Source organism: Mytilus californianus, unplaced genomic scaffold (assembly GCF_021869535.1).
Source record: "Mytilus californianus isolate M0D057914Y unplaced genomic scaffold, xbMytCali1.0.p SCAF_4, whole genome shotgun sequence".
Classification (NCBI taxonomy): Eukaryota; Metazoa; Mollusca; class Bivalvia; order Mytilida; family Mytilidae; genus Mytilus; species Mytilus californianus.
The window spans coordinates 81,175,535-81,203,486 of record NW_026262690.1 but is presented as its reverse complement, the minus strand read 5'-3'; the positions used below and the strand labels follow the sequence as shown (position 1 = coordinate 81,203,486).

The 27,952-nt window shown below is 31.2% G+C and overlaps 1 protein-coding gene and 1 long non-coding RNA gene across 2 annotated transcripts; both read left to right on the top strand.

Moving 5' to 3' along the window:
- Nucleotides 1-2,536: 2,536 nt before the first annotated feature.
- LOC127738663 (toll-like receptor 4) lies at nucleotides 2,537-6,288 on the top strand. The gene has a single exon (XM_052249992.1). The coding sequence runs from the start codon at nucleotides 2,542-2,544 to the stop codon at nucleotides 4,681-4,683; it is 2,142 nt and encodes a 713-aa protein (XP_052105952.1). The 5' UTR covers nucleotides 2,537-2,541; the 3' UTR covers nucleotides 4,684-6,288.
- A 19,710-nt stretch (nucleotides 6,289-25,998) lies between these two features.
- On the top strand, nucleotides 25,999-27,555 carry LOC127738672 (uncharacterized). Its single transcript, XR_008000134.1, has 2 exons — nucleotides 25,999-26,104; nucleotides 27,313-27,555. It is a non-coding gene; the product is annotated as an uncharacterized LOC127738672 (long non-coding RNA).
- The last annotated feature ends 397 nt before the right edge of the window (nucleotides 27,556-27,952 follow it).

Below are 27,952 nucleotides of genomic sequence, written 5' to 3'. Positions count from 1 at the left end.
AGGAAATTTTGCAGTTTTTGGTTATTATCTTGAATATTATAATAGATAGAGATAAACTGTAAACAGCAAAAATATTCAGCGAAGTAAGCTCTACAAATAAGTCAGCATGATCAAAATTGTCAATTGACCACTTCAGGAGTTATTGCCCTTAAAAGTCAATTTTTCTTAAATTTTTCTTATCTTCTACAAAAATTTTCTGCTCTAAAACTACAGGGCCAACTTCATTATAGAGAGATATAATAGTAAACAGCAAGAATGTTCAGTAAAGTTAGTTCTACAAACAAGTCACTCACACAAAAACGTCTTTAGGTACATTTCCTAAGGTGTGTACTTGTGTAAGTGCAGGTTGAAATATCTCGCCTGCTTTACTAATCATGATTAAAATTATGTTTAAATTCTTTAAGCTAAAGTTTTAATTCAAATGAACAAATCTTCATATCTCCCTAAGGCACGGGAAATAAATGTATACTAAATATTATGCAAAAACAGAAGACAAGGTTGAAGACCTGGTACATATTGTCTTGAACTACTATGTGGCTTTGTCAATTCTACGTTCAGTGATTTTCTTCAGTTATAGCTCGACGATAATATTTCCACGCCCTTGCAGTGCTAATCAATTACAACTCCTAAATAGTACTGTAAATATAACTTACACCCCTTTTAAAAAATCCAGGAGCCACTCCTGAATTAAAGCACAACTTTATTCCTATCTTAAATTGGAATGAAAGAAGGGTCGATTTACAATGGCCTATTAAAACCTTCAACACGATAGCGTCAATAAAACGTTCTTTCACTTGATCTCGTGAACTGTTTAGACATGAAACGACAAAACAATACTTTATTTAAAAACAAAAATGTATATATAATATTCCGTTTTCTGAAGATGTACAATTGTTAATAATTTACATGATTTGTGGAACCGTAAAATTTGGATTAAAGCGGATGTTGGGCAATAGAGAGACGAAGATTAGCATAAGGACATTCAAACGCATAAGTCGAAAATGGGAAATGAATTGACACTGCCATGGCTTAAAGAAGAAAAAGACAAAAAAAAAAAAACAACAGTACACAAAACAAAACAAAGAAACTAAAGGCTTAGCAACACGAAACCCAACAAAAAGCGGTGTTGATTTCAGGTGCTCCAGAAGGGTAAGCAGATCCGGCTCCACAACTGATTAGACATGCATTATTGTGGCTGATATGTAAAACAAACACAACATTTGAAAGCTCGTCAGGTATAACCCAAATCAACCCATCTTTACTTTCAGTTCCATTTGGGCCCTTTTCAGTCAACGGAAACTTTCCCGAAATAATTTATTCAAACTGCGGGCCTATATAAATAATTTTATTAGCATTTGAAAGCATGTTCTTACCGAAAGTATAAAAATTCTTAACCGAGGTTTCTTTTTCTAGAATTGACATTTTTTAAACGGTCGCTAATATAGAGTCATGAAATCATATTTAATTGTTGACTTTGTTCGCACATTTTAAATAAGTTAGAATTGGCAGGCCAATTTGCTGATTGTTGTCCCAAAACGGACTTACTGAATTCTAATGACTTTTGCAATTTATAATCCACGTCACTGGGAAGCAATTATATGCAAAATTATAAACCAATGAAAAAAGTCAATAATAGCCCCTATTTTAAAACGTTCAAAATAAAGTCGCCCCATATTCTGACACATCCCGGTATATTGATATATACTTTATTTGGTCTAATGCTAATGGCAATAAGAAATTGATGTAGTCCACATATATTTTGGACGATTTTGGAGCCTCTTTTCAGTTTGCCTGTTTATGAAATACCTACCGTAATCTAAAGCCAACTGAGTACCATTGATTATGATAATAAATGCATGAATTTCGATTTGACGCGTATGTGAAATGACCAGCAACTACATTCCCATGTTATTCAGCATTTTTTACAATGAGTATCGGAAAATAGTTTCCTTCCTTTATATTCAATTCATGACAGGAAGACAGAAAATCAAATAAAAGTTGTTTCCGTGTATTTAAGAACGCAATCTGCTAAATACATTATTGGCTATCCGATTTACAAGGTGAGTGTATGTTATGGGTGTTGAAATGTGTTTACATGCTTGATAAATGGTAATGTAATTAAATAGCAAAATATCTCGAAAACCAATTCTGATCCTTTTAGTTTTGAATTGTAAATTAATAGATATCACCATTCGTCTACGCATTGTTAAATAAAACTTTGTCATTATTATTCATTTGTTTTAAATAGCTCTTGTAACTGTCAAATTTAATTGAAGTGATGTTTTTTATAGACAGCTACGTTATCCTGTAAGTTTTATAACCTTAGATTGACGACTTTTCTGGAAGGCATTGTAAAATTCAAATACCGACATTTGTATAGTCAGTCATCTTAGTAAGAGCCTTTGTTTAGTAATTTGTAAAAATATCCAAATGATTGACAGATCAACTTACAACTACTGTTTATATATTTTTGTACAATGCATGATGAAATTATTCAATTACGCTTGTTTTTTGTTGGGTTTTTTTTCAGATTACCAAAAAATGCTTGGTTTGATATACATATGCGTCATATATTCCTGCGTGCAAATTGGTCAGACAGGTCCGTGCAAATTTGACGAGCGATGCCAGTGTAGTAAAACGAAAACCGGATATGTAGATGTGGATTGTTCGAGGAAAAAAATAACAAGAATCCCGAATTTACCCGAGTCAATTGTATTCCTAAATGTATCACACAATTTGATTGACTCCATCAGCAAAGGAATATTCGAAGCTGCGAAACATCTCTTAACACTAGACTTGTCGTTTAATAGATTGTCATCAATAAATATCGCTACATTCAATGGCCTCAGGAAATTACGTTACCTTTCTCTTGACAATAATAAACTGGTTTATAACAACCATACTTTTCCAACAAAAATCTTTAGACAATTGGAATTTCTTTCCCATTTAAGTTTAAAAAATAACAATATTAGGTCTTCATCTTGTTCAAGTTTTCCGGATAAAACAATTGTAGATTTGTCTGTTCTAGAAACGCTGGAATTAGATGCTAGTGATTGTGGAGAAAATTTTCTCGGAAAAAGATTTCGCTCCCTACGGAAATTAAAATCATTGGTATTAGGGAACAATTTACACTTTTCAATGTCAAAAATGACATTCATAAATACTAAATTTTTGCAAAATATTCTACTACATGCGATTGATGAAATATCATTTACAAGAAAAACATTCCGAAAATTGAGATACCTCAAGCATCTTGAATTTTCTTTCGATTCAAAAAAAGGTGGAATAATGTCGCCATTAGAGAGACTGGCGTCGGAATTAAGATTCACTTCAATTGAAACTTTGAAACTGGGCCACTCGACAATGCCTTTTCAAACATTCCCTTTGTACATTTTTATTAAAGAACTATATACAAAAAATATCACTGAAATATACATAACAGACAACTCGGGAAAAGCAGGACACTTTCCAGTACCTATTGGTGCTCCGCCACCAACTCTTCACATTTTGGATTTATCAAACAACGGTCTCATCCGATTTACACTTGATATAAGACACATTACTCGTCTAATTTTAAAGCAAAATTTACTAGGGGATTTCTTATCGACGAAATCTTATTTTGAAAAGAAATCTTACGGGGATTTCAGTTTGATCAAATTTATTGATATATCTCAAAATGATATAAAAGAACTTGCACCATTCACGTTTGATTCTCAACCATTATTAAAACATATTGATTTAAGTAACAATGAAATACAAGACATCACATTCAACTTGTCGTCTTTGGTTGAACTCGAATTTCTGAATCTCTCTTATAATAAAATCAAGTTTTTTAATGAAAGAACTATGCGTACTATTAACATATTAGTTGCACACAAACAGCTTACTATAGATCTTTCTCAAAATTTATTGCAATGTACATGCAAGACAATTCCTTTTTTAAGATGGATGATCGAACGCAATGTCTTATTTGTTGACCTTCAAGGGTACATCTGTACTTTCGAGAATGGTAGCACAATTATCATGAATCCGTTCGAGTACAAAGTCCTTCTGTTAGAAGAAACTTGCAAATCATACATAGGACTGATAATAGGTGGGTCAATGGCACTCCTAGTGGTTATCATGACTGTAATCGCAAGTTTAGTGTATCGATATCGGTGGAAAATACAATACATGTACTACATGACAAAAGGAAAGTACAGCTATAGGAAAATATCACCCGAAGATGACGATGAATATACATATGACGCATTTATATCATACTCCGATGATGACAGAAGCTTTGTCTTTAAAGACTGCATTGAAAAACTTGAAAAAGAAGAAAACTTAAGGCTTTGCATACATCAACGGGATTTTATGCCCGGACAAGACATCACTGTAAACATAACAAATTGTATCCACACAAGTAGAACAACAGTCTGTCTTATAACAAGAAAGTTTCTCGATTCATATTACTGCATGTTCGAATTCAACATGGCACGTATGGAGAGTATTTATTCACGACATGGAAGAAATGTTTTATTCCTTGTGTTTTATGAACAGCTTCAGCCTAAGGAACTTCCACTAGTCATGCTAGAACTAGTCCAGAAACAGTCTTACATCGAATATCCTAATGACGTCCAAGGAAATATTGTATTCTGGGAGAAAATAAAAGAAACGTTAAGGACAAACGTTCGGGCATGAGTTTTCGCGACAAGTGAAAATCAGGAAGGTTCATGTTTTATTTTGCTTTCCAAATGAAAAGGATAACTAGTAACTCAACATCTCGTGAAGATTTATTGTTCTGTTCCAAGTTATGTAAACTGCATTCTGTTCAGAAATTGTTCATCTGGTTTAGTTTTTTTCATAGTAAAATAGTATTGTTTTTCTTCTCTTCTCTAGATTTACTTGTATAATACCAGTGGTTTATAATTACTAGACAACAAAGCCAGGGTCATATGCGCAAAGTGGAAGCCAAATATTAGTATGAACTCAAATTTACCTCGTCGATTTACATTTAGTCTACACAAGTTAGATTAAGAAATTATCAACACCGGATGCATAGGCTAATGTCTTTATGTTTGCAAAAAAAAAACGACGTATGTATAATGTAAGTTGGTAGTTAAGAAGAATCGTAGAGATATCATTGGAAGTAAAAGTTGTAGCTATAATTCAATTCTATATGTTTTTCATATTTTTTTTTTATTATTTTTCCGTTTATTTAAGTGTAATTTCTATATATTTTTCCTAAAAGAAATGGGTTTTTTTATCTTTCTTTTCGATTTTTGCAATGAATGTAAATTAACGTCTGAGTAAAATTATTTTTCTACCAAGAGTTTCAGATTCATGTGACAATTTGTTCGAATATTCCTTATTTTGTAAATTACGGGAAGAAAGAATTGTAATTATGAACATGCATAGCAATGATTCGAATAAAAAGACACAATGGACAAGCGTTGGTTCGTTAACAAGATACAAATACAATTTGCCATCACGGTTTATGGTATCTCTTTGGCGTTTGCTTTTGTTGTAGTTCAGCGTCTCTGTTGTTCTGTTGTTTTCGTTATATAGTTGATGTGTTTCCCTCGGTTTTAGTTTGTTACCCGGATTTGGTTTTGCTTAATCGAATTATGAATATTGAACAACGGTATAGTACCATTGTTGCCTTTATTTGACAAAACAATGTTTATTCATTATAACTCCTTTATTATGGCTCAAAACCATATTTCAAAATAGTATCATATATACCTGTATATAGTTTTTTTCAACTGATTTTTATTGTTCGTTCTTATGTCGTACTGTTCCACTACTGTCCCAGGTTAGGGGAGGGTTGGGATCACGCTAACATGTTTAACCCCGCCACATTCTATATGTATGTGCCTGTCCCAAGTCAGGAGCCTGTAATTCAGTGGTTGTCGTTTGTTGCTGTGTTACATATTTGTTTTTCGTTCATTTTTTTGTACATAAATTAGGCCGTTAGTTTTCTCGTTTAAATTGTTTTGCATTTGTCATTTCAGGGTCTTTTATAGCTGACTATACGGTATGGGCTTTGCTCATTGTTGAAGGCCGTACGGTGACCTATAGTTGTTGATTTCTGTGTCATGTGGTCTCTTGTGAAGAGTTGTCTCATTGGCAATCACACCACATCTTCTTTTTTATATATAGTATATTAAATGTTTAGGTATTTTATAGTAGCTCATAATTCTTTTTTATAGTTGCTCTCATTGTTTCAAATTATAATTGTTATTAAATCTATTTATGTATAAAGTTATGTAAATAGAGCGGTGAGACTATAATAAAATATTTGTATGTGTGATGTTTTATCTTGTATCATAGAGAAATGTTAGGAAAGGTAAAATTTCTTTTAATATTAGTTGTTAAACTTTCCCTTTCTAATCAAATGGTTTTTATTGGTAATTTTTGTGATGAATATCAATTCGTTAATCCATAGTTTAAAAATATGTTTGTTACTGTTTTTCTGCATTGAAATTTGTTATACAAACAGAAGATTGAAAGTTATTGCTATTGATAACTATGTTTGTATCGTTAAAGAATAAACAAAATTAAAATAAAAGATTATATAATAATTAAAAGTTATTCCTCAGTTTTACATTGATTAACTAGCCAACCACTATCTTAATTATTCAATATTAATATAGTTTTAGTTCTTACTACTATTTTTCTACTGTAAAAGATGGCCTCTACAAATATTTTCTGATTAGATATATTCAACTAGTTTTGAAAATCAGATTTGGATTCTTAAAAAGTAAATCTACCCCCAAATCTTCAATCACAATCTTTACAATTTTGCAGTTTAGTGTAATATCAAAATGTTTTATTTTTCTGAACTCTACACTGCTACTCCTCATGCAGAATTAAAAGATCGACAACATCGACTCATGAAACAGAGCAATTTCTACAAAAACGGAAATCGTAGATTCAAATTACATGTTGTGAAAAATCTTATTTCATGAAGAACCTCACTGATTCTAACAAAATTTCACCAAAGATGATGTCATCAAAATGCTGGACTTTTTAATTGACAACATAATCGTTGAGCTTAGAAGATTGATAGTTCAAAAGTGTATTCTAATAAGTACTTTTTTGCGCCCTTACTGGTTGACTTGTTTTGTACTGATACGAAGCAGAATGAATACAGAACCTTCTCAAAGAAAAAGATATGCATCTTGTAAAGTTCTTTAAATTCACTATGTTACTATATAACCCAAATTACAATGATATCCTACATATCATATATATGGCAAGCCGTTTTTATATTTATTCCATTTTCAAGATATCTTATTAAGTTTAAAAGATATCTTTAAAACTAAATAAGATATCTTATTAAGTCATTGAGATATCTTATAAATTAAATAAGATATCTTATAAATCAAATAAGATATCTAAAATAAGATATCTTATAAAACAGTCTATAAAGATATCTTATTTAGGTTATAATATATCTTATTAATTCAAAAAGATATCTTATATATTTTCTCTATTAAAGATATCTTATAAACTTAATAAGATATCTTATAAACTAAATAAGATATCTTTTTAATTAAATAAGATATCTTTTTAGATAAATAAGATATCTTTTTTTAGATAAATAAGATATCTTTTTAGATAAATAAGATATCTTTTTAGATAAATAAGATATCTTATAAAGTATATAATATGTCTTGTATTCTTTATAATAATGCTTTATTCCAAAAGCAAGTACAGCTTTATACTTATGTCGTAACTGCAATACCCTTCCCTTTTCACGAATGTGACCTACCGAATTAGACTATTTATCGGATTTGTAATAACATAAGCAACACGACGGGTGCCACATGTGGAGCAGGATCTGCCTACCCTTCCGGAGCACCTGAGATCACCCCCAGTTTTTGGTGGGTTTCGTGTTGCTTAGTCTTTAGATTTCTATGTTGTGTCATCTGTACTATTATTTGTCTGTTTGTCTTTTTATTTTTGGCCATGGCGTTGTCAGTTTGTTTTCGATCTATGAGTTTGACTGTCCCTCTGGTATCTTTCGTCCCTCTTTTATAAGATATATACAATCTTTGATAAATTAATTATACATGCACTATATAAGTCATACAATCGTAAAGTATGACATACATAGAAATGTTCAAAATTAGCAGCGTAGTTTCTCAGCTAATTTTAGGTATTTAGGATTGTTTAGTTTTTTCAATATTTTGTACAGATAACAATTTATCAATTTATAAGTAGAGGGGTGTCTCCCATAATATTGTTTGGTATAGTTTCCCCTAATTTCAGCATATTTATTACATCAGAATACAAAATGAAATTCGTCTTCAATGAAACTTGTATTACAATAAGTACATAATTTATCTTTCCTGTCAGTATTATGATATAGTCCTGTCTCTATATACAAATTATGTGCAAAAATACGGTATAAACAAATATAAAGTTTATGAATATAATTCACTTGCTTGTCTAGGTAAAATTGTAAAGTATGTGCACAAAAAATATATTTATGTAATTGACATATATTTTGTGCACAAAAATATATTTATATAATTGACATATATTTCAGACTTCAAAAGAGCATTTGCTTCGCATATAAATGTATCAACCAATCTCTCCTTTAATTATCTCAGAAAAAAAATCTACAATATCTATCTTTTTGACTAATCTTAACACTACATAGTTGAAGCTATATTTAACGAAAATATTTTTAATTTTAAAGCACAAGCTCTGCTTATTATTTATCTGCCTTACGATACCCCAATATTTCACAACCATAGTTCAAAATACTTTCAACATAAGTTTCAAATAAGGTCAAACCTTGGACTTTTTTCTGCTCTTTGGTCGGGTTGTTGTCTCTTTGACACTTTCCTCATTTTCATTCTCAATTTTAGTAATGTTTCATGATTATTAGATAAATTATCTATTTGAAGTTATTAAGATATTTTACATACTTTATAAGATTTCTTATATATTAAATAAGATATCTTTTATATTAAATAAATTATCATATAAACTAAAACGATATATTTTTAATTTGATAGAGATATATTTAAAGCTAAATAAGATATCTTTATAACTTAATAAGATATCTTTATAACTAAATAAGATATCTTTATAACTAAATAAGATATCTTTATAACTAAATAAGATATTTTACAAACCCAAAAAGATATCTTATAAATCAACAAGCAGGTGATTAATCTAATCATGATTAGACCATAATCAGATTAACAAATAGAGTTTTGACAGTAGTTGTACATTTAAACAATACTCACACTAAGTAACCGGTCCTCATATTTCCATTACATTTCATTTCATCCTTATCTTTCTGCAATTAATGTTCTGTTATTGTGATCGGATATTTATATTTTCAATAATTTACTATAAGAAATACAACATTTTCTTTTACTGCCATTCAGAACAGCGATCTTTCACAAGTTCGACATTGGTCAGGTCATTTTTCTCTACCCTTATAATGTATTTTTACTTTTTCTTTTTACTTATAGTCATGTTAATAATAAAAAAAATATATTGAAATATATATTGCAGTCATTTATTTATGACATGAACAAAAGTTATTTCCATTTTTTCGAACAATCATTCCATTGTCACGACAGAGCCGATGTCGGTCAGGTCAATTTTTTTAAACTTCAAAAATTATTTTTTTCTTATATTCTTATGTTAAATGTTATAATCTTCCTTGATACTAAATTTGAGGTCAATTCTTTCTGACATTTTTATATCGGTCAGGACATTTGTCACGGCAAAGTCTAAGTTGGTCAGGTCAAGTTTTCTAACATTTCAAAATATGTTTTTTCATTTTTTTACTTAAATTCTTATATTGAAAATTATAATCTTCCTTGATAGTGAACTTGAAGTCAATTCTTTCATTAAAAAGTAAGTTATTAGCATTTTCTTATCGGTCAGAACATTAGTCAGTGCAGAGTCGACGTTGGTCAGGTCAAGTTTTCTAACTCTTTAAATTATCTTTTTCAAATTGTTTTCTTATATTTCTATATCTCATGTTATAATCTTCCTTGATATCAAATTTGAAGTCGATCCTTTGAAGAACAAAAAGTTATTAGCATTTTTCATATCGGTCAGGACATTCGTCAGGACATTAGTGTAACCATGGAAGAAGTTCCTGCGTAAATGTCATGTGTTAAACGGGATAGACCAAAAAGATTTTTAGGTCTATGTTGTCATTCACATTCCAATCAATTTACACAGTTAAATAAAATATATATGTTAACTATATTTATATTGGTTTTGAATTTAGTTACTTTGTTAGAAAAATTATTTATTTCTCGCAGACAACGCTAAATAATATACATTATCTCGACACTGAATCTAAAAACCCCTAAAATATAAGGGTATATGGAATCGTTCAAACAGATTTTCCTAATATTGATAAAGGTGAAATACGTAGAATCAGAATTGTGCACCCAGAAATAAGATCAGAGATAAAGCCCTATGTAAAGTGAAAACCAGAAAAAAAACCTGTATAAAATCATTGTTTATTACATTTGCTTGCATAAGAACCTTGAAGTTGAAACTAATAACGATTATGTGTATCCTGTCAACCCCAAAAAAATAATACTGTCTTCTTGACTACTTCCGTGCGCCACTGACTGAATTTTTAATATATTGTTATAGAGTATGTTAATTATATAAGATATATTGTATTGCTTATAAGATATCTTATAAAGTATCTCATATACTTTTAAAGATATATATAAATATTTGTTTAAAAGATATCTTTAAAAAGATATGATATCTTTTAAACTATACAAGATATCTTATTTAGTTTAAAAAATATCTTTATAAGTTAATAAGATATCTTACAAGGTTAATAAGATATCTTTTAAAGTATATAAGATATCTTATTATCTTCAAATCAAATAATTAAGATATCTCATATAGAATACAAGATATCTTATATAATTTGTTAGATATCTTATTTACTTTCTAAGACATCTTGAAATTGAATAAATACAAAAACGGCTTGCCATACATATATCCCAGTGAACTTGAAATTAAGGTGACTACCGAAACTAGAAGGTCTGCTAAAAATCTTGACATTTTACTCGAAATTGAAAAATATGGACGACTTCAATCTATGAAAAAAGAGATGATTTCAACTTTCACTTTATCAACTTCCCATTTCTTGGCAGTGAAATACCCTCTGTTCCATCCTATAGCATTTACATATCTCAATTAATACGCTACGCTCATGCATGTTCACTTTATATGGACATCATTAACAGGAGTGAGCTCCTTGAACAAACACTGCTCCGTCAGAGTTATAAGGAAGGACGCCTGAATTCGACACTACAAAAGCTTTAATTGTCCCAATTACGAATTGGTTAATCGATATGTCTTGATAATTCTGTTTTACAACACACTAGTGACATATTTTAGTAGTCTTAGATCTTTAGATACAAGAATAGTGGTCTGAATCTGTAAATAACGGATTGTGTCCTATTCCCGTTTGTGACATTTTGACTGATTGTCGATTCGCATGACGGGTGGTGGAAGCATATATATATAGCAGGAGACTCTTACCATGTCAACGAACCCAACTGCTTTCGATTTTTGATTAAGTAATTTTATGTTTGCTTCGTCAGCAAGAATACTAACTCATTAATCACCTTAATTACAAAAAGATTCGACCTACAGATCACTAAGAACAATGTGAATATCAGGTGTCCATTATCGATAAAAACGACAAACAACTTAGATATTTGTGTTCAAATCATCATATTTTTATGTCCACTTCTTTCCCTCAGCTTAAAAACCTTTCGCATATATATTGTAGACCCCTTTTATTTTGGGTTGGAAAATTGGATGGTTGTTCTCATTAACGTTAACCACATAGCTTCTTTTATCAATAACGCATGCGTATTTCAGAACGATTTATTTATAGTAAACATAACATTTAACAAATAACAAATTAAAAGAATTTCAAATATTTTATGTGCGTAAGTAATGTGTTTATCTAGTACGTCTACAGGTACATTTCCTTGGGTTTTGAGCTGAACAACATTCAAGTGCAGGTTGAAATATCTCGCCTGCTTTACTGATCATGATTAAAATTATGTTAAAAGTCTTAAAGCTAAAGTTTTAATTCAAGTATCATATACACTTAACATTATCGATGTTCCGTTAAAAGGACATATATACACCATTCAATTATTCGCTACACCAAGTATAGTTAACATATTGCTTTAAGTATCTAAGAAACAAACCAAACCACGACAACTTAACATTGACTACTGAGCCATGAAAATTAGGTCAAGGCCAGATAAGCAATGTTTGACGGACATATATGCACGTACAATAGTTCCATACACCAAATATAGTTGACATATTGCCTCTAGTATCTGAGGTATGGACTTGACCATGAAAAATCACAATGCTTAGTGATCCTTGAAATGATGCCAATGTCAGGTAAACCCAGTCGTTACAAGGATCCAGTATACCAATTACAGTAAGTGAAAAATTACGTGAAAAAAAAACTATTAAGTTTTTAAGCAGTCACTAAACTGTGGAAATGAGATCAAGGACAATGAACATTTGACAGATAGGAAAATCAGAAAATGAGGTAAATCAGAAAATGAGGTACCGATATATGACCAGAACTTCTGTCTTCGGAAATATACAGCTTGATGCAAATAGTTTTAATGCCATTATTGCCGACAAATTAGCATCCCTTTTCGCGCATTCTGTGACTTTAGCAAGAGTCGACATAAAAACTGAAACAACAGTTTTAAGCTGTTTAATACCTTCTTTTTATTTATATGACTCTGACAGATTTGATTAAATCTTGTAAAATGCTATGAAGTTGTTATTTTCCTAAACAAAACTCATACGATGATTGGAGTATAATTGTCTCATTGGCAATCATACCGCATCTCCTTATTTTTTATTTAATATGATACTTAATACCTTCAAAGACCTTCACAATTTCAAGACCTGATTTTTTCAGGTTCACGCGTTTGAAATGATTTCATGAAATTGTAACGCGTTTGATTTTTTTTTTTAATAATCTACCACTCTTATAGTGTCTTTCTTTCGATTGTTAATACTAATAAGGATTCAGTTGTATCAACAGGTATTGAAAGAATTATGACTTTTTGAAATCGGCTTAAAAGAGAATGAGAAAGAAAACAATACATGTAGCAAATAAAAATTCTTGTCATAAATTTTCAACCATGATCAGTATGTTTTCTGCAGGCAATAAAGATATGTTTGTACTTTTTTGTCAATACCTTCGCTCAGCTAGTTACACTTTGTTTGCCACAGAAAAGAAAACCTATGTAATAAGATAATGTTGGCATTTCAGGTGAGGATAAATCAAGAAAAGCTTTTCGGATGCAGGAAATTTATAGAGTATTATTCTCATCATATCATAGACAGAATGCATAAAAATAGTTATAAATGCAACACTTAAAAATTTAAAAAACAAAACAGCAAAAATTAAATTTAAATAAACACAACCAAAATTAAATAAAACATTATACAAATATACATCTAAAACCAAATATTTACTTGAGCAAAAATGCATAAATAATAATATTCATGGCATATTTCACTCTGTTCAGTATATGTACCACAAAAAAAAAACATCATAAAATAATAAATACTATTCTACATCAATGTAAAGGGGTATTTGATATCAAATATAAATGTAACTAAATTAGGGACGGAATTCATTACTTATATCACAACTGTAATGACAGACATTTTCCCCAATGAAACAGAAGAAACACACGATATTGTCTAGCATATTAACATTGAAATACCAATAAAAATATTTGCAGTACAAATATATTTCAGATAAATAGTATATTTATAAATCTCAAAATGGAACATATTAAAACTGTATAGATTATGTTTGTCTCATAGACAATAGGCGGTAATGAGACAATCTTAAAGTTGATATTTTAACAAGTGTTAGAATTTTAATGTCATATCAAATAGAAAGTTTTATTTTGACCTTTTAGTGACTTATTTAAAACCTGAGTGAAAAAAGTCTGTTTCCATTTATATCACAATAAAAAAAATATAAAAACGAAAAGCTCGTCTTTGTGAACTCATGACGAGTGTATTTCAAATTCATGCCCGAGATATCAACATAGACTTGTTTCTGTCATTGATTCATAATAAAATTATAAAATGGCACAAAAATTTCTTAAACTAAGCAGACCTGCTGCCTTCTGTTGGTTGAAAGACATACAAAAGACAAAAAACACGAAAAAGTCAATAAATATATGTCATAATACATCTGATCTAGATACATTTATGTATATAGTACTATGTTAAGTAATTGTAACAATATCTTATAAAATAATACAAAATAAAATCCTTCAAATGTATTGCAAAACAGAGGGGACATCTATCCTCCACAACCTCCTCCGCATCCTCCACCACAACCTCCTCCACATCCACCACCATCACCGCCACCATCACCTCCATAGCCTCCATCATCACCTCCATATCCTCCATCACCTCTATAGCCCCATCATCACCTCCCCAACCCCCACCATCATCAAAGTCTCCACCAGCCCCATTATCTCCGGCTTCAAAATCTCCGACATCATTGTCATCATATCCGTAATCTCCATTGTCATGATCACAGTCATAGTAATTATTCTCTATGTTCATGTCACCACCATGACTTCCGAAACCACCATGACTTCCAAAACTGCTCCAACTTCCCCAGTATCCACCATAAGGATGTGGTCCCCAGCCCCAACCATATCCCCACCCATAGCCTGGACCGTATCCACCGAGACCATAGCCTAATGCACCTCCTAAAAGCATTCCTGAAATATAATGTGAAATCAAAACTAGTTTAATCAAACGTGTTTCAATGATGCCTTTGTATATGTTTTACAATACAATAATGATATATACTACGATTGGAATGTGTTTGTAAATGTACTACTATGAATCTATGACAAATGAGACGATCTTGACTTTGAAATTATAGATTTCTCCCATCTTAGCAGCAATATACCAACTTCACCTGCATAAGATATATACATTTCCCAACTCATTTGGTATTCAAGAGCTTGAAGCTGATACTCAGGCATTATAAAACGTCAGCAGTGTCTAAGCAGAAAGTTGATGAACCAGGGTATTTGTACATCCCGCCATTGTGTTATTGTCTTATGGTCATTTTTTTGTATTTGTATGGTCAACCATATCTTGTATCTTTTGAGGAGTGATATGTTTTTATACTTTGATATAAAAGTTTTGATAACATAATACACATTCATTGTGATTATAATTGTGACAATAGTCCGATTCAAATATGAAAAATGTTGAAAGGATTTCTAATAATTTTTTTATCAAGATAAATTATAGGAACATAGTACTGAAATAACAAAAATACTGAACTCCACGGAAAATTCAATGGAAATTTCCTTATCAAATGGCAAAATCAAAACCTTAAAAATGAAAGACAAGAATACAAAAAATGTTTTTACATTATTTATTAATTTAACTTATTCCAACTTTTTAGTGTAACGCATTCTTTTTGTAGAAACAGTTTTTGTATATGCAAGGTCCTTTTGGCTTTCTATATATAACGATATTTTCATACATCTATGACGTTCAAGGCCCTTGGCAATGATATTCCTGATAAAATCATCATATAATACAAGCAGCAAAATGGTTATTTATTTTTTGATTGTATGGATTTCGTAAACTTAAATGAGAGGTCTATATCCTAACCATTGACAGAAGAAAAAAAATCCTAGGTTTATAGAAACAATCATGTCAAATATGGATTCTTAATAAATATTGTTAAAGCTTAACAATCGATTATTTCACCAAAACTAGTTCCTGCTTCTACTGAACTTACCAGTTGCAAAGTCATTATTGTCACGATGTCCTCCTCCACCATTCTGTACTACAACAGTTGTGTGACCACCTCCTTGACCTGAATTGGTAATATATAAAAAAAATTAATGAATTCATTATTCTTATTTAATTTAATTTTGGATGTATTATTCTTATATAATTTAATTTTGGATGTAACAAGTCTTCTGATTGGCTGAAAGTTTTTTGTCTATTAGCTCATAGACATAATTTTGTCATGTGACATTGAGATCATCAACGTTATTCATGATTTACTCCTTAAAATGGAATTTAGAAATAAATTATAAGGAATGACTTTAATATTTTTTTCTGTCTATTCGAAATAACCTAAGAAATGTGTAGCACACTTTTTAATAACACGCTACGTGGGTTCTTCAGTGTGCACCACATTTTTGATGTTATTTCTTCATAGAGAGAAAAAATATTTTAGTCATTCCTTAAATAATATTATTTAAGCGTCATTTATACAGAAACTAAGGTTTCAACTCCCTCAGGCAAAGTTGGTCTTTAGATGGATTTGGCTATTTTTTTAGGTCCTATTTGGTTTATAGCTCTTCAACGTTTTCGGTCCTTATACATCCTTGGCTTTAATATATTTGGCTTTGAGCGTTCCTGATGAAGGTAAATCCAGAAAAGCGCTTCGAACGCATGAAATTTATAACGTGTTGTTTTCAATTTTTTTTGGAACATGTTGTAATTCATATTTGGGGATCTTTTGAATATTGAAAATTTACCCATTTGTCAGAAATTTTACTTTTGGTACTGCCACTTTAATTTTATAATTTGGTAATTTGTTAGTTATATAAACATTATCTTGACTTACAGTCATATCAGTTACTTCATGTCCAGCAATTTGACAAAAAAATATACCACTAAATACATAAATGAGGTGGGAGATACCAAAGGGACAATAAAAAATTAACCATTGTCTTTGGCCAAAAAGAAAAATAACGAACAGATAAACAGTTTACAAAGAACTACACAGAAAATTAAAGATGGAACAACAAGAACCCACGCAAACGTCGGGGAGATGCCTTCTCATTTCTATATTCATAGTCGAGAAAAGAGGACATGATTGTGATTATAACAGAAACATTTCCATGGTCATCTGTGACACCTTTATTCTATAACGGTCCACCAAATCATGATGACGTACATAAAGGGTGATTTCATTACTAGTTTTTTTTATTAATCATATAATTACAATCCAAATGCAGAAAAAAAAACACTTTCAAAGTATTTTTCTTTTTTATTCATATTTCGTTCTGATTAAGTTTGCACGGGAACCTGGCTCACTTGACGAAAAGCTGAAATCTCGGCAAGGATCCCAGATCCCTGGCTATAAATAAGACTGTATCCATGATAAATTAAATCAAGTATAATTATTTTACTGGACTTCAATCATCCAATAAGTTATTTATTTAATTTTTGTTTGCTTTATAGCTTTTGTTTGTTTTTACTAACCGTTCTGTCTTGTTTGCTGGTTTGGTGGATAGCCATTATTTGTTGGTGGGTAAGCTAAAAATGAAGAAAGTATCATAGTAGAAAATATTTTAATATAATTTATAATCTATACTTCTTATGACAGGATACAATTTGCAATTCAAGCATTGCCTAGAATGAAAATGTATACTTTTAGTTATGCGAATGATGATCTTTACCCATATTTGCATTTATGAAAATTATAGGAGATAGAGACAAAATGCAAATTACTGTCCTTCAATAGTGATTTTCGACCAATGTCAGTATCTTAAATAATACCGGGTATATTAAAAACTATGATAGATAAACTGAATCTTTAAACAGCAAAAAAGATGAGCAATACAAGATCTACAAATCAAAAGTTAATACGTTTGTTATTGTCAATAAACTCCTGACAGGAGTTGTTTCCCCTAAATGACAATAATTATTACGACCCATTTTTCATAGTATTTTCTTGAACACTACAACGGATGGATGATACTCGGTCCATAAAAAAAATTGCAGCCAGACAAAATTTTTCACCCACACAGTTTCCATAAAAGACAACTATTCTTCTGACATTGTATCAGTGTTGTGCAAAAGTTCCAGGTCAGCGATACAGTGCATTGGAGTCTCTAGTTTGTTTATATTTCAAAATAAATCATAAAGTGTACTGTGGATTCATAACTATTCGTTTGATACCAATTTTCGTGGATTTCGTGGGTACATGTGAACCACAAATTCAAATTTTCTATAGGCTTTGTATGCAGAGATCGGCAAAACCACGAAATCAAATATCCACGAAAATTGATACCCACGAAAATAAATGAACAGTATGCAACATTTGATTTGCATTCAAAGTCTAATCCAGCGTCAAATATAGTATCTGATATTTTGAATATAATACAAAGATAAACTTTTTAAGAAAAACTTATTAAAAATAGCTGACTTACCAGGATTGTTGTTAGCAGCTGCAATAGGAAAAATTTGAATCAAATCGCAGTTTATACAAAGTGTTACATATTTCATAATTTATAAATCATGTATGAACTAGCATGTTTTGTTCTGAATTTCAATGTATTGAGCATTTGACCAAAGTTTTGATAAAAATACAAATAAAAAAGGCATTGCGTACGTGAATGTGCGTCCAGAGAGATTTTCTGGATTTACCTTCATCATCAACTCTCAAACCCCAACTTTTAAAAGCCACTGGTGTAATAAAACTTGAATACCTCATAAGCTATATGACCAAAATACACCCATGATATAACAGCTTAATCAATAACAGGTCAATTTTGCCTGAGTGAGTTTTTTTTCCCTTCTAAAAATGTTAAACTTTTACTCTAATCAAAAACAGAAACCTAATATCTTTTTAAACTTTACTCTAGTCATAAACAGAACCCTAATATCTTTTTTATCTTGTGATGTATAATTAAATGAATAGTCTTGAAATAAAGAAAACAAGTGAAATCGACGAAAACACATTTTAACTTTCTCAATGAACAATTCGTAGATTTTCCAAAAATGTGAAACATTGCTGTTAGATAAATTTCCGTTTCACTGATAAAAATAATCATAGGATCACCAACTTCATTTTTTGTTTGTTTCAACCTTCTGTTACTATATTCGTAGAGAAAAACACCGAAAACGAAGTTTGAAGAACACGGAATTGATGATCGTTACGTAACAAAATGTTGTGGGTAATTCTTTGATCATGTTTAAACAAACAAAACTGAAATGATATCAAGATATTTGTTTTCTTGATCGACAACATATTTGTTAGGTTTGAGGACGCGTTTCTCAACAACAATCGGCATTCCCATGGGAACCAGCTGTAATACGCTTCTTGCCGACTTGTTCCATTATTCATATAGGGCTGACTTCATACAGAAACTTCTAATGGGGAATAAAACATCTAGCATTATCCTTTAACTTCACGTTCTGCTATATAGATGATGAATCTCTCTAAATAATTCAGAGTTTGGTGACTATGTTAAAAGCATATATCCTACCGAACTTGAAATAAAGGATACAATAAATACAGTTAATTCTGCCTCCTATCATGACTTACATCATGATTTTATTCACTAAGATGGCCATGGATATGTAACACCTTATTATCGTAACCACACTCTCTTCTTAGTTTGAGACACTAGCGAATGTGACATATCATCGATTTATAACTTTCAATGAGCAACAAACAAGTGCCAATAGTTGAGCAGGAATTTCTAACTTTTCCTGGAGCACCTGAATTTACCCTCCATTCCGTTTGTTTATTGTTGTCCAATCTTTTTTTTTTAAACTGATTTTGTCGATTTTCCTTGATCATCATGTTGATTGATTTTCTTTGAATTGTTATCTTCTTCCCTTTTTGTTTACGTTAAACAGGTCATCATTATTTTTGTTTATATTCACTTGAAGTTCAACATGAAAAAGTTCTATGCCAAATCTTACAAAACATTATGACATTGAAAAATTACTATTTCGTGACCTTAAGATTTGTTTCTTTTTCACACTTACGATGCACAACATTAGGATTGAATCCATATTGTGGTGGTTGTCCGTTTTGTCGTGGTTGACCATTCTGTTGTGAGTGACCATTCTGCTTTGCATGGTGAGAATGAGGCGGTCGTTCTGGTCTGGGAGGAGGTGGAGGTAGCTTAAATAAAATATATCACTTTAATCAATGAAAATCCGAGGAAAAGTTCAGTTGATTAACACAACTTCAATTGATAAAAAATTAATTACTGTTTCGCATTTTATCATACAGAAAGGAAAACAAAATTATATCCTCTAAAATGCATCTCAATTAATTTTTAATATACAAATCACTTTTGTTCCAGAAATATAACACTGATTACACAAGTATTTAAACTAAAGCTACATTTATAGGTTTGGGATTTTTATTTAATTTGACCTCGAGCATCACTGAAGAGACATTTATTGTTGAAATGCGCATCATGTGCTGTAGAATTGGTACCGTTAATGATGTTAATACCCCTGGGTCGATATACTGGGTCGACTGCAAGTCGCAAGGGTATCACCAACTCAGTAGCCAGTACTGACTACTTGTATGAAAATACGAATATTGTTTCTTTGTAATTTACTGTTATGAAATTTCTTAAATCATATTAAATCATGGAATGTATCTCCCTCATATAAAGCTCTGAATCCGTGTCCGGGTTTGGCTTGCTTTTTGTCCTTTTTTTTTAGTTTCCATCAGCTCTACAACGTTTGAATTCGGTATTGGATTTTTGAATATTAAGGTTGTGATCATCATTGTAGATACACCTATTGTCGAAATACACATCTGGTCAGAAAATAAAAATGTACTTTAAATGTTATTATCTTGTACTTACTGTTGGTTGTATAGCATCTAGCCAAGCCCTGTAAATGAGTAATATATACATATTAGTGTAAATATAGTGTGCGATATATTTAAGATGAACAAACACAAATCAATTTCCTTCCCATTACTTTTTACAATTTTTTTAAAAGACTATATCCAAGACAAATTTGGAGGATATTGGGGGTAATAATAAACAATTCAGAGCACATTTGATACAGGTTTGAGTGCGCACATGTTTCTGGAATAACTGGCCGTCTTCGGGTTTGTAGGACATACATATTAATCTGAATTCAAACTCACTTCATTTCATCATCTCCTCCATCAAACAATATCCAGTTCATGACGATATTTTGTTTCTTCGTTCCTTTCTTGAAAATATTAGGTATACCCATCATATGAGTTGCCAATCTGCCTTTGGGAAGATCTGGTCTCCCTGTTATATGAAGACACATTGGTCCTACTGCCATATAGTTTGCTACCATCTGAAATCAACAACTGTTACGTGAGTATAAATGTAATCAAAGAGGGACGTAAATCGTGTTTACATACCATAAAAACACAAAAAAAAAGAAACAATTAAACAGGAGTGCAATATTTTGTCTAGCTCAATCTTGACAGGGAGAGTTTATAAGCAGTCAATGATCAATTACATACTTCTATGCATGTATGAACATAAATTGAAAGCAAGGATTTGAGCGCCCACTTTTATTTAAATTCAGCGAACGAAATAATCTTATGTTTTAATATATGTATTTTCGACAGAAAAACAAAAATTCTGTTTTGATTGTCGAATGCCTAATTTAAACATGAAGTTCATGAATACTGTATATCTTATAAGGATCTTAAATAACATCAATAACTATTTTTTTATATTGAAGAAAAACGTCACAGCAAAACTGAGAGATGTGTATGTCGTATCATAAGTTTAAATGTGATGTGGTTATATGGTATACGTCTTTGTGTGTGGTTTTTTTTTCTTCTCTTGTAACATTTAAATATGAAAGGTCTTAAGGATGAAAAGATCAAGATTTTCCTACATAATTAGAATTTTAGGTATGCCTTCCAAATGTAAGTTCACTCTTACAATCTTAAGGATTTTCTACCCCATGAATAAATTAGCTTAGCTGTATTTGGCAAAACCTTCGAAATTTTGAGTCCTCAATGCTCAACTTCGTACTTTATTTGGCCTTTTAACGTTTTTTATTCGAGGGTCACAGATGAGTCTTCTGTAGACCAAAACGCGCGTCTGGCGATAAAAGTATAAGACTGGTATCTTTGATGAGTTATTTAAATTTTTGTCACAATAAAATGACGACATTTAAACTGTAATATATAAAAAAAAGTTTTAAAAAAAATCACCTTCAGTTTAACACCACCACTGTGCTGGTAACTGCTGTGGTCGTTAAACCATATTAGACTGCTGTCTTGATACAATACAAAATATCGAGATTTCCAGCCTTTGCTAATGAATCCCTCTGTGAACAAATGTATATTGATATTAATTATAAACTTCATGTTAGAAATAAACTACAGGCAAAGGTGTATTTATGTGATGTAAATTATCTTATCTAGTATTGCATGAAGCTACAAAATGTATGTTTGGTTTCTTTGTATTTAATTTAAATGTTAGAACGGAATGTTCTAAAAATACGTTCTGTTGTTGTTTCTTCTTTTCATCTTTCACTTTGTGATGCGCCATTAATAAGACATCTTGACCGCATATAAATGGAAAGTAGCAACTTACCAAGAATTTTCTCGTTGAAATAGTAATACCGAGTTTAATAAGATGATCGCCCAAAAACAGTGGCATCATTACGCTAGTTGCTGTTATATCCGTTACTCTCAGTTATGTAATTAATATTCTTAACCTGTCCGTGAATTGTTATTTACTTTCATACTATTATCCTTATTTTTGTCAAGCTTATGTCTTTTATGTTGATTGATTTTTCATACGTACTTTCATAAATCTTCAGATAGCCTGTCTTTACCACAGGTGCAGTTGGCTCTACAAAAAATGCAAAGTTCAATGTATGTTAACAAGGAAATGTGTTATTAAAATCATGGACAGATATTCATTTAATTCTTATATCGTCATTTGATGTAATTGTTTAAGTTAGAATCTTTACCTACCAGTTCATTTAATTGTACTTTCAAAAATTCTCCGACAACGTCTTTGGCTATAAAAAGGGTCATCCGTGCTAGACTTTAGTTAGGTTCATTTATTCCCCTCAATGGTAGAAATTCACAAAATCCTCATAATGGCTGAAAACTGATGGGCGTTCAATGACAAAAACTGTTTATTTAGCAATGAAAATATGAAAAAAATGATGTGATTTATACACGTAAACCATTGCATTTCGTTGTGCCGCTTATCCCTTTTACCACTTTCTAACTACTAACTACTATCTGAACAATAATCGAAAAGCTTATGCTGTCAGCTCCTTAAACTACTTTCAATAATAATTTTGAGCATGCTTGGCAGCAAGATTTTAAATGTCAATCCTAATTTAAAAGTCTAAGCAATAAGCAAGTATCTTGTGAAAAAAACCCAAGATTCTAACTAATAACCTTCATGCAAAAGTGAAAAACCTTCTGTGTTAATTTCGATTTTTTTCTAGATTTTGATATACTTAGTATTACAATTTCTCAAGGTTAACGTTAAACCAGCATGTATAACAAACGGAAAGACTTGTCATATATTATGGTTATTTTTCGTTTCTTAAAAATTATTTCAATTAACGCAATATTTTCTTGCTAAAAGGTTTCTGCAGCAAAATATACATACCATAATTTGATGGTAGATATGGCTAATTTCATGCAAAACACGGATCGATTGTAAACGTATGATTGATCATTCCACTTGCATGAATTTGATTAAAAAATAGTTCTTTTTATTTAAAAAAAATTTAATTTGGATATCACACAATCATGAGTTCTACAATTTTCATGACATCGTGGTATGAAATCTACCTGGTAGTACAGAGGTAAATATTTAAGAATAATTAATAAAGCATGATTTTTTTGGGGTTCAAACAGGTATTAACAAAAATACCGAACTCCAAGGAAAATTCAAAAAGGGGGAAGTCCATAAAAACTAACCAAATCAAACGATAGACTATATCAACCAACGGAACAAATGGAAACCACTGTCATTTTCCTGACTTGGAACAACCATTTTTCCAAAGAAAATGGTGGATCAACAGATAACTAAGTGAGCAAATTCAGCCAGTTTATACAACTGCGAACATATTTTCATACAGTGTTACATTTACACATTCTTGTTTCATTGAGCAATTTTAATCTTATTTTTTGACTGGGAATATTATACGGCGATTGAAATAATAAATAAGTAAAATGAATTTTGTGACAAAAAATAAAGCTTAATATTTTTCTTTCAAGTATGACTAATTCCAAATATTCTTTGATCCCAACAATTTTTTCAATAACATTTGGAAATATGAATGATTCGCCTCTCTATCTATACTGCCAAAATTGAAAGGCAAATGAAAACAGGTTTTATTTTAACTCCTATGTGGGGTTGCTGTTGCTCAGTATATAGTTTTTTATGTTGTGTTTCGTGTACTGTTGTTTGTCTTTTGATCGTATTTTGTTTTTAGCCATGGCGTTGTCAGTTTGTTTTCGACTTATGAGTTTGAATATCCCTTTGGTACCTTTCGCCTCTCTTCAATATGTGTTAACTCCATAGGTTGACTGGGGTATCAAAATATGGTAATTCTTAGACTTGTATAAATTCGAGGCAAGGTCAGGTCAGAATGAGGACGTTAAATCGTCTCGTGTAGGGAGAATCACGTTTAAGACCCTTTGCTACATATTTCTAAGACCCCTTGTACAACTTTCTGAGGGGTCTCTTGGTGGTCTATTACAAGTCAAAATTTCTGCACCTATCCAACATACCCAAATATGGAAACGAGCTGTGCGCCTCTCCTTGTCGACTCTTATTTTCACTTGTATAATGATCAAGCGTTCCTAAACAGTATAATCACCAGAGATTCTTTTCATATGGCTTTAATATTTCTTTTGTTATATTGTTGGAAGGCTTAATAGACGATGGTATGACTAGTGAGGGTTCAAGCAGCATCATTTTCATTCTTCTTTTTTTTTTTTTTTTCATTTTTAAACAGACATTTACAATAATCCGAAAATAAAAGATACAAATATTCCCTATCCCCCCCAAAAAAAGGACACCATACACAACTTTCTGTTAATAGAAAAGAAAGAATACGGGTATCCATCCTTGACACAACATGAATATTTGCACAGCGAAACCAAAAGAACATCGCGTCTATTGGTGTTCTACATCTCAAAAGCACAGTGAGGCTTTCAACACGGATCAAACAAACTCTCACCTCACTGCAAGTTAAAGACGGCCTCTAGCACCGGTTTGAGCGGAATTCTTTGCTAACTGACGATTACGCATCAACTGTGAATTAAAGAACAAAGCCATGGAATTATATCCTGCAAGGTGTTTTTCTTTTACATCAAAATGTTGACTTGTCGACAATTATCTTTGCAAGTTCTTTTTCGATTTTGAAAATTTTTGGTTCTAAAATTATGGGACTCTATCCATCAGATTTCAAGCAATTTATAAGATGTCACATACTTATTCTAGAATGCTTAGATCAAATTACTATAAATCCTTTATGTTGTTGTTGGGATTGGTGAATGTTTCGACTCAACTTCAGATTTTGAAAATTACAATTTTATATGCATAATCTTATTATCATGCTATTTTTTCTATAAAGCAATTTTAGGGGCAGATCCAGGATTTCTGAAATGGGTGTAATTCCTTGATTTAAATGATTTTTTAGGGGGGTAATCAAAGGGCGTGCATACGCCCTCTTCGCTTTGGATCCGACACTACTGATTAGATGCCTTGTAAATTTTCCATTTTATTCTCGCTACATTTGTTTGTTTTGTATTACAAAGCTTATTTTTTTGGTAAATATAAATGCAAATAACAAAAGGGTTGAATAAGATTGAGAATGGAAATGGGGAATGAGTCAAAGAGACAACAACCCGACCAAAGAGCAGAAAACAGCCAAAGGCCACCAATGGATCTTCAACACAGCGAGACAATCCTTGAAGTATGGTTTGTCAATAATAACTTTTCAACAGGCAAGTATTGCTGGAATTTTGTTTGCATTTTGCATGCAATTACTACTCTGTTTTTATCTAAATTTTACCATGTACATAGTTTATAAAAATCCTTATTTTGTTAAGCTGATTTAACGTTTCTGATGAAAACACAATGATCTTAGTATTTTCCCTTATCTGTAAGTAATTAAAAAGATTTTGATTTTTGTTGCAGTGTTTGGATCCAGTTATTTCTCAAATCAAGCTAATCTCGATTCGGAGTTTAATGATTTAAGCAACTTGCATGATTTTACAGTTAATAATCAACTTGTTACAAAGGTAAATAATACATGCTATCATAATAAAAAAGGTGTAACAGGAATTGCCAAAAATACTGCACTGTTCAGCGAACATAATCAACCATCAACACCCAAAATCCGCCAAAAAAAAAAAAACAGATGTACAATGTTAAACAACAACGAACAACACATTGTTCAAAAAGCCTGACTTTTTACAGGTACACATTTGGTAGAGTAAAATCAGTTTTCAATTAGGTTTGCACACCCCACGCCTTTTCCTTTCTGCCTGTCTAGACCAGATGTCGTAAAATTAGAATTCACAGTAAATATACACAGTGCAGCTACCAACAGGATGGCTTTTAACTTTAACAATGAAATAAAAAAGGCAAATACATTGGAAGGAAGGGTGAAAATATCACTACAGGAAGTTAGCTAAGGTATACATTGTAAATTATAAAAGCTGTTTTGCTTTCAATAGTAGATGAATAGTGTCTTTTTGTGGAGTTTGACAAAACTCTTTCCCGAACCAATACCAACTGGCTGCTACCTAGATGTATGTTATGAATCTGCTGAATTAACTGAATTAAGTAAAATAATTATGATAGAAGCAGAGATAGTTTAAATCAGCATATTTTTTATAGTTTGTACAGTCTATCCAAATAGATAAAACTAAGTTTATTGAGAGGTTGAAGATATTCATATGGACACCAATTGTGTCACTTCAATAGCAGACTTGTTCCTTTATGGTTATGAAATCTAGTAAAACTCAGTAAAGATTCCTCTAAATTCTGTTTGATAAAAGAACATTGACAACACTTTCCGTTATGATATTTTTCTGTTACATAACTTTGAATTAAATAATTATACTGTTGGTTGGCACCCTTAAACACTGACTTTAAATACATCGAATTCTAATTCCAATATCAATAAATCAGGCCGTTGCATTTTCTTTAGAATTGTCATTTATCACCCCAGTGCCTTTTATAGTAATACGGCATTGGCTTTTTTCATTGATATAGGTAATACGATGACCTGTAACTGTTCACATCTTTGTCTTTTGATCATTATGAATACTAGTAGTTGTCTCATTTGAAATCATCTCGGTATTCTTATCAAGAAATGGTAAAAGAACATTTCTGATATATAATAATTTCGGGAGCTGATTTTATACTTTTAAATGAATTATATATTTTTTTTAATTTATTTATTATATTTCAGAAATTTGAATTCTATATTATTTTTTTTCAGATTGTTATGGAGCTGTCGTCTTTAGAAAAGATCAACAGCGAGTATTACCTATCCGATTCAAAAATAACGTTTTTAGCTCCAAACGGAAGGGAATTAAATGTAGAGATGACTAAAGGAATGCCGTTTGCTGGATTGACGCCTTTAAATACTACAGAAATTGCGAGTATAGAAGGGCCAAAAGTTTTTAAGTTACTAAAAATGAATCCTTGAAAGCTTCATTAAAACTGCATAATGCAAACATGATATTTGTTGTCTTTTTTATACTGTTTGGTTTATATCATTACGATTGGTTGATTTATTGGTGTTTAACGCCACTATCAGCACTACTGTGCTATTTCGTGGCGGTAAGTTTTTATTGGTAGAGAAATCGGAGTGCCCGGAGAGAACAACCGACTTTCGGTTTGAAAACTGGCAAACTAAATCAATTAAGATTGGAGTCGAGTGCACCTTCCAAGTGCGAGATTCGAACTCACAACCTCAGTGTTCTTATGCTAGCGATACAGTAGTTTGACTACTTATACCACTCAATTACCGAGGCCCCGATTAATCATTAAGGTTAAATCTAATATTGATACACGCTTGTTTTAAGAATTCAAAACTGATACGATTACTTCAAATAACTGTTAATGGCAACGAAGAA

Excerpts from the sequence above, each read along its gene's own strand:
- LOC127738663 (XM_052249992.1), top strand. The coding sequence starts at position 2,542 with ATGCTTGGTTTGATATACATATGCGTCATATATTCCTGCGTGCAAATT.